Source organism: Rhineura floridana, chromosome 5 (assembly GCF_030035675.1).
Source record: "Rhineura floridana isolate rRhiFlo1 chromosome 5, rRhiFlo1.hap2, whole genome shotgun sequence".
Lineage (NCBI taxonomy): Eukaryota > Metazoa > Chordata > Lepidosauria > Squamata > Rhineuridae > Rhineura > Rhineura floridana.
The window spans coordinates 74,153,882-74,162,518 of record NC_084484.1 but is presented as its reverse complement, the minus strand read 5'-3'; the positions used below and the strand labels follow the sequence as shown (position 1 = coordinate 74,162,518).

Below are 8,637 nucleotides of genomic sequence, written 5' to 3'. Positions count from 1 at the left end.
CAGAATTCCTGCTCCCAAACAATTAAGGGTGCTGTGTTGTTGTTCCATTCCCCACCCCCAAAAAAGTGCCAAGGGCAAGGGATTTTTAGGAGCATTCATAAAACTCCATCCTGCAGTTTGGCTCAGCATTATATAAAAGGAGTGCAGATTTACTAGGGGATTGAGTCATGTTCTGAATAATCTCTCAAACAGTTTTATAATCATTTTACTTCATTCATATTTTTATTGCATTACCAAACATGAAAGCACTTACAGTTTTTCTATATTCAGATATTTGTACTTTGGTAATTTCATATTTTATTTTTATGTCCTCTGACATATTCATGAAAGAATGCAGAATCACAAACAAATCCATCTGCTGTGGTACCACTGCTCTCCACATTCATTACAAATTATGTAAGTCATCATTTGTTCATCTGGATTTGTATTTCGCACCCAACCAGGAAGGAAAAGAGCTCCCCTGGCAATTGCAGTAACAGTGCAATTAAATTTTTCACAACATCTACATTTTATTTTGTTTGTATGTGTACCATTGACACTCTGGGGGAGCTGATGCTCCAAAACAGACGATTCTGTATATGAAGCTCTGAGCTGCTTTAGTTCATCATGTGCCATTTCCATTGCAGACATTTCTGCAAATGTCTTAGGACTCAGAGCTCCTACAAACAGGTTATGTCTTAGCTGAGTATTTTTTGGATTCTTCAAGTTAGAAACTTTGCTTCGGATGCAATTTTTGTATTTTCTATCATTTTTAGCATAAAGCGCAAAAATATGTTGTTCAATTTCTTCACCAATCTTGTAGTGCTTTTCACTTTCTTCATTACTTGTTGAGGAATCAATCAAAGCTTCACAGAGGAGCTCTGTACATTTGCATCTCACAGCTGAACTTGAAGGCTTTTGAAGTGCCAGTTGAACTGCATTATCTTTTTGCATGTTACTTTCAGTATCTTTTGGATGGTTTTCTGGTAGCAGGCAATTCTTGGAACTGTGAGGGCCTAATATTTCATCCTGATTCTGTTTTTCAGAAGAGTTTGCATCTTCTAGTATGACCTGAAGGTCATCAGAATCCTCTTTTGCATTATCAGATATTACTGGCTTAACCTCTATTGATTGATTATAATTATTCTTACAAAGTGCTTTCCACTTTGACAGTAAATACTTTGCCTTATTTTTCATCACCATAGAGGGGCAATTCTTGAGGATTCTGAACACAGCTTTGGCAACATCAGTCTCCTGAAGACAGTCTACAGTCATATCAACAGTTTCAAGATACAGAAGATGACTTCTAATATCTTGATAATTTTTTTCAGAGAGTAGATTCTCTATACAATCAGTTCTAGTTATGATAACTTTTTTGAGAGACATTTCAAATCCTGTAATGAAAGAAGCAGAATTTTTTTTTCTACAGCCACTATAGATTATACTGAAGGCAGAGGTATACAGAACAGATCAGATTCAGATAATTAATCAGATGACACGAGGCTTTTCCAAAAAGTATTATATTAAATGTTCCTTATAGGTATTATAGAAACATAGATATGGAAGTGATTACGTTTGCATCTTTGTCAGTGCTTTTAACACACTGGCTTGTTAAATCTTTTAAATAAATAATTTTTCAACCGGCTGCAATCTAATGCACAGTTACTAGGGAGTATACCCAATGAATTCACTGGGGCTTACCTCTAAGTAAACATAGAGGGACTGAACATTGTATAGTTTTAGAATTAATAATTGTGGCTTGTGATGTCTTTGCACAGGATGCTGTGGTAGATATTTCAGCTTTGGTAAAACCATAGTACAAATTGCATGTCAAACAGAAAATGCAACCAAAAGCACAATTTATCTCACAGGAGTCACTTGGCCTATAGGAATAAGAAAGAACAGTGGGCTTGTGTTGGTATCAAAAACATAAAATGTGATTCAGGGGTGTGTTGAATCCTATTTATGCAAATAAGGAATCCCAGGGTTCCTAAATTTTATCCGATACACAGGAGAGATTGTTGTTTGCAGAATTTTGAACTCCATCGGTGCAAGAAACTGAACGGCCAAAGTGTTATTTATCAAAGTAATAAAACCATGAAAATCCTTAAAAGGAAGACCCCTCAGTACTTCCAGGGGCCAGAGCTTCTTGAATATGGCCACATTTAAAGCCTTATAGAAACTATAAGATTATAGTTCTTTGCTTGCCCCATGTACAGAAAGCAAGACTACTGGTGTCAACTGGAGGATACAGGTTGGGTACGTGCAAGCATATCCCAAAAGCACAGTTTAATATGAACCAGCCCCACAGCTCCACACCCTGCTGCCAATACTTGCAGAATACAAACTAAAGAAGACAGTGCCTTTGGGAATGTGCAGAGCACCTTCCTTCACAGGTTTTTAGTACTGTATCTATAACTCACTCTTCTCATTCACATCCAGCCACTCTGGGAAATGACTTCTACCATGTCAGAGTATGACTTCCATTCAGATTTGAGGCTGTTAAAACTGTTAAAAGAATAACAATAAGTTTCCCACCACTGTGCTGGGAAAGAGGATAGAAATAGGGATCTAGAGCTTTAGATGGATCAGAGCTCAACTTCCTGTTTGGCGGGCCTTATTCCTCCAAGGCAAGGAAGAAGGCCTGCAGGCGGTTCCGTGGCTAAGGAGAGGGGGGAGCTGAGGGCAGAACACCGTCCCACACAGGAGACCCACACAAACTTCCCACAGCTTCCGCTCACAGTAGCGTTAACAACAGCGCGCCTCCGTTTTTCCTTACCTTGTGTAATCAGGCCCACTGAAGGCAACCTTTTAGTTCGTCAGCCCAGGCCCGCCCCTCTGTGAAGTGGACGCAACATGACGCAACATACGTGCGCGCTTTTTTCTTTTTTTTTTGGCAGCTAAAGCGAATAGTCTCTTGTTGGTGTGTTTATTTTCTCTCTCTCTCTTTTTGCCCAAATAGTTAGATACGTCCTCCCGTCCCGCTAATAGCTTTCTTCTACAAGCGTCTCCCCCCTGCCGCACCAGACGTCTTCCAGTATAAAGACAAAAATACCAAACTAATGAGATACAAAGAAATATATCAATTAGCAGTGTAATCATATCCATCCACATTTATTCAGAAGTAATGCCCTATTAAAAACAATGGGGCTTCCTCCCATGCAGTGCTTTTTGGGGGGATGTTGGTACCCATCAGTAAGGAGTAGTGGCACCTCTTTTTTTTGCTGCCCATGGCAACCTTTGTGTGCTGGCAACCACGGCACTTTTATCAAGGTATGAGAACTGGCATCTCATTACCCCCCCCAAAAAAGCACTGCTTCCAGGCGAGTGTTTATAGCATAGGTGGGGAATCTTTTTCAGCTTCAGGACCGCATTCTCTTCTGGACAGTCTTCTGAGGGTCACATGCCAGTGGTGGGCAGACCAGAGGCAAAACTGGGCAGAGCAACGATGTGAAGTTTACCTTTGTACTCAATAAGCTAGCTTCTCCACAGACGTAGGCACTCCTGTTGGTCCTCCGTGCAGGCAAGCAAGAGGCAGCGTTACCAGAGATCAAGGGCACGTTCTAGATAGGCACAAAGGACCCCAAAAATCCAGTCTCCGGGAAACATCAGATACCTGGCAACTCTAGTTATGCAGGCCCCAATAGTGTTGTGATATAAGCTTAGGAGGGGTGGCAGTGGGAGGGGTGGCATGACTCACAAAAGGACCCTGCACTTGTCAGTTTGCCACTACACTAGTGGTTACATGCCTTGTTATGCAAGTTCTATAACTGAATGTCTACTGCCCTCTGCTGACATTGTATATTTCAAGACAACAGCATGATTGGAAGCTCCATTGGAATTAGTAGAACATTAGGATGTTTTGCATATTTGTTTAACATGCTGAAGCCACTTGTTTGTTGTGGGGTGTTGGGGGAGGCATGATTTGTACATCAACATGCATCATTGCATTGTATCAGCTTAAGATACTAGCACATCAAACATAATGTTCACCTGTATACCAAACAATATGGCTACAGATGTACCAGGATGGAATGGGAATGTTGCAGTGCTATACCCTTTTACCTGGGGGTAAACCCCATTTAATTCAGTTGGGCTTACTTCTGAGTAGACAGGTGTAGGATTGTATTGTAAGGCATGTGTGACAAAACTCTGTTTTGCCCACTGGCATGCCTCAAGTCCAGTTCAGATATTAATAACAGGAGTGTGGGTGTGCTAACCATCCTGATGCACTCCTAAATCTCCAAAATGATGCAACACTGTAAGTATTGATCTTGGTTTACCCATTTACTGTGTATGTCATAGAGTTCATTTCAGGGACATAGATCTGATTGTGAGTGCTTACAGATGGGTGCTTTTTCTGGGATGGGTACTCCTCAGGCATTTATTTATTTATAAATATATTTGCAACCTGCTGGGTACTCCTCGTGCATTAATTAATTATTTACTTATAAATATATTTGTATACCGCTATTTCATCAAAACCATCAAAGCAGTTTACAACAAGTTTTTGCAGGATCCACAGGATGTTTGCATAAGAATGGCAGCCCACATTTCCGTCCATATAATCCAGATGTGACGTTTCCACATAAAATCTAGTAAGATTTTAAAAAAAAAAACCTGTTCCTAACAACCCCTTTTTTGATATCTGAATGACCTGTTTGCAATATGGGAGCCCCCATCTGGAAGTACTGTATGAGAAAGATCCACAGCAGTTATTCAGGCATTACAGTACTGGTAAAGTTTAAGTCGAAATAGTCCTCAGGTACACATTCTTTCTCCATTGCCCCAGAATGTATCTTCTACAGCCATCTCTCGTCTCCTTCCCTACATATATTGCCAAAACAGGAGGAGTGAAATATAAAGTCAGTTCTTTATCTGTCTCATCTGTTTACTCTGAAGAAAGGAGCTTATTGCTGGCTGCATGGCAAAAGTTGTGAGAATGCCTGCATTTTCAAGGTATATTGTCTCCTTCCAGTTTTTAAATCTTTATTTGTTGTTGTACATTTCAAATCTTTAAAGTGTTGCCCCTACAGTGTCTCAGCCCCTACAATAACCTGGTATAAAGTGGATCAGTTTCATTATTCCTTTACTGCATACTCTCAATCACTTTATTGCATCAGCTCTTTAAGTAATAATAATTTGTTTTTAAAAGTCTTTTCAAAGAAAAAGTAACTGCAATGAAACTATTGATATAAGTTGTAGCCATATATCTATTGCCTTATACAGAACAAGATGATGGGAGAGTTCCTTTAGAAGAGCAGAAATTGAATCAGTTTCAAGACAAGGATACTGTTTGGCCTAAAACATATTTGCCTTTCCTTCCATTGGGATAAAAACGTAGTACATCAGATGTAGCATTAGTACAGTTTTTGTGGCTTATGGAACAACCACAAGGGGGCAGCAACTAAGAAAAAAACACACATGAGCACACTCACTGTCTCTCTCTCTCTATATATATATGTGTGTGTGTGTGTGTGTATATGTGTCTATGTATATATGTATGTATATGTATATATGTATGTATATATGTGTGTGTGTGTGTATATATATATATATATATATATATATATATATATATATATATATATATGAAGGCAAGTGTGGGGGCAAGTAGACGGACGGGGTCCCAGGGAGGCAGGTTAGGTGTGTGAATGCGTGTGTGAGAGAAGGTGTGTACCTGCCCACTTTGGCTTTATCATCACCACCACTGGTATCTGCCCCCCTGAACACTTTTCCCAAAGGGAATGTGACTCTCAACCCTGAAAAGGTTGTCCTTCCTTCCATATACTAATAAAAAACTCATTACTCAACTGTGGATCCTTACATAGCCAAATGGCACCATCCACACTCAAGAGGGACATATCAGCAAGTTCAAACTTTAAAAGAAGGAAAATCCTAAGGGTCGAGAGCCTCTCTCCCCTCAAAAATCAGGCTAATGAGGACTAAGCATTCTCAGTGGTCACAGAATGCTTGCTGACTGACTGTTGAGAAAATGGAAAATTGGTGAGGATGGGGCTGGAAATGAAATGGAGTCTCTGGAAAAGGACATGGCTGGCTGGCACCCTCTACAATGAAAGATTTAGTTGCCAGTCCCACTAGTACTAGTAAAAAGGTAAAACTGTGGAGGATGGACTTTAAAATAAAAATGAATGTATTTTTTACAACTGGTTGTGGTTACCTCAGTGTGAATGAGTTTTTTTTTTCTTTTTTAACTAGAATGAAGAACTCATCCTGGTTTGTTGTGTTTAACTACTGAAGCACTGTGAAGTTGCTATAGGATTTGATTAGATACCAAATGCACTGAATTCGTGTGCAGCCTTGACAAACCAATTCTGATATATTTATTATATTCCACTATTATTATATTCTACTATTATATTCCAGAGCCAAAACAAAAATCAAACCTGCTACATATGTGCAGTTAAGTCATACATATATAATACCCAAGGGAATTCAACTGACAGCTCTGTGTATGGCTTCCTGAATTCTATGTATTGTATTCCCATTTACAGCTGTATAGGTTTATTTATTTGCTTATTTATTACATTGATATCCCATCCTCCCTCCAAAAGGAGCCCAGGGTGGCAAACACCAAGCAATAAAACAATAAAAACGTATTAAAAACAATTCCAGTACAGATACAGAGTGGGAAAAATCTCTACTTGTTGGAAGAGGAAGGTCTTCAGTAGGTACCAGAAAGACAACAGAGATGGCGCCTTCTAATATTTAAGGGGAGGGAATTCCAAAGGGTAGATGCCCCAAAACTAAAGGCCCAGTTTCGATATTGTGTGGAACAGACCTCCTGATGAGATGGTATCTGCAGGAGGCCTTCACCTGAGAATGCAATGATCAACTGGGTGTATTCTGGTCCCAAGATGTATAGGGCTTTACACACAGCTAATTGACAGCCAGTAGAAGGTAGCATTTCATCAAGAGTGGGAAACCTGTGGCCCTCCAGATATTGTTAGGCTACAAGTTCCCAGCGAGCATGGTCAATGGTCAGGGATGATGTGAGTTGTAGTCCAGCAATATCTGGAGGGCCAAATGTTACATTACTCCTGTATTACAGACTAAACTGAGGCTTGCCTCCTTCCTGGATGAATTTGAATGATCTGTCTACCCACATTCTGTACTCCCAATCATGAAATATTTGAAACCTGCTTGAAAATGAAATTACATTCGCTTGCAGTGATAGTTTCCTTCAGTAAAAAAAAAGGATTTTATTTGACTTGCATAAATTCTCTGCCCAAATTGTGAAATATACTTCCAAGTAATTGTATCTTCCTGAAACAATCCCAAGAGCAGAAAATTGTTCATCTTCAACTACTAGATTAATCAAAAACAGTAGGCTGGACAGCTAGTCATTAAGATAAATGACTGAGAATCAATTGAATGAGAGTAGTTATGTAAAAGCCAGGAACAGCAAGAAAATAAAGGGCAGCCAGGGCAAGGTGTTGCACAGATTCCCCCACCCCCAATTGATTTTGAAAATCTCCATATAAAAAGTCATTGAAGCATGTTGGCTCAATTGGTCAAATAACTGATCACTATTTATGTCATTTAATCCTTCCCTGGAAGAAGACACAGGGAGAGGATACAGTTTCTTGGCAGAATTATCTGTTTCCCAAATCCAGCAGACACTAGCCAGATGAAACATCTGTTTGTCTCGTAGTCAAGAGAAAAATAAACCACTGAGAGTACACTAATTTGTTGCCATCATCTCAGACTTTCTTAGGAACATAGGAAGTTGCTTTGCACTGAGTCAGACCACTGGTCCATCTAGCTCAGTACTATCTACACTGATCGGCAGCAGCTCTCCAGGGTTTCAGGAAGGGAATCTTTCCCAACCCTACCTGGAGATGTTAGGGATTGAACCTGGGACCTTCTGCATGCATAGCAGCTGCTCTACCACCAAGGTATGGCCATGCCCAAACCTAAGCCCTGTTTGCACTCCCCCTGAAGACACAGGTTTGCAATTTGGGTGTGCTGCTGGACTCAGCTTTAAACCTGGAATCCCAGGTTTCGGCAGTGGCTAGGAGTGCTTTTGCACAGTTTAGTGTGCCAACTGTGCCCGTTCCTTGAGCCATCTGATTTGGCCATGGTGACATATGCCTTAGTTACATCCCGCTTAGATTACTGTAACGGCCTCTACGTGGGGCTGCCTCTGAAGACTGTTCGGAAACTTCAGTTGGTTCAACGTGCTGCAGCCAGAATGTTAACTGGGGCTGGTTACAGGGACCATACAACTCCCCTGTTAAAAAAGCTCCACTGGTTGCCAGTCTGTGTCCGGACACAATTCAAAGTGCTGGTGATGACCTATAAAGCCCCATACGGCTTAAGTCCAGGCTATTTATCAGACCGTATCTCCCTGTATGAGCCTGCCCGGGCCCTGAGATCCTCAGGAGAGGCCCTTCTCTCAATACCCACATCTTCTCAAGTACGACTAGTGGGGACGCGTGAGAGGGCCTTCTTGGTGGCGCCCCCAGGCTTTGGAATTCCCTTCCTAGGGATGTAAGAATGCCCCCCTCCTTGCAGTCCTTCTGGCATCAAGCAAAGACCTTTCTATTCCAACAAGCCTTTGGTATTGACGGCTGCTAAAGATAGGGCTTGACGGGAACTGAATTGCTAGTGCTTAATTCCTCCATTTTTAAACTG

At 40.8% G+C, this 8,637-nt stretch overlaps 1 protein-coding gene across 6 annotated transcripts; it reads right to left on the bottom strand.

Moving 5' to 3' along the window:
• Nucleotides 1-213: 213 nt before the first annotated feature.
• Nucleotides 214-3,670, bottom strand: TCEANC (transcription elongation factor A N-terminal and central domain containing). Of its 6 annotated transcripts, XM_061627134.1 has the most exons (3): nt 3,441-3,669; nt 2,759-3,038; nt 214-1,373 (listed from the first exon to the last, which is right to left on the bottom strand). In XM_061627134.1, exon 3 carries the CDS (start codon nt 1,363-1,365, stop codon nt 340-342), a length of 1,026 nt encoding a protein of 341 aa, XP_061483118.1. In that variant the 5' UTR covers nt 1,366-1,373; nt 2,759-3,038; nt 3,441-3,669; the 3' UTR covers nt 214-339. The 6 variants fall into 6 exon arrangements, 5 of the variants coding, with proteins under 5 accessions (XP_061483118.1, XP_061483121.1, XP_061483119.1 ...); XM_061627137.1 differs by lacking the exon at nt 2,759-3,038 and having other exon boundaries at nt 3,441-3,670; XM_061627135.1 differs by lacking the exons at nt 2,759-3,038; nt 3,441-3,669 and adding an exon at nt 2,403-2,749.
• Between the last annotated feature and the right edge of the window lie 4,967 nt (nt 3,671-8,637).

Bases quoted from the DNA above. Each gene is read 5' to 3' on its own strand.
- TCEANC (XM_061627137.1), bottom strand. From the start codon at position 1,365: ATGTCTCTCAAAAAAGTTATCATAACTAGAACTGATTGTATAGAGAAT.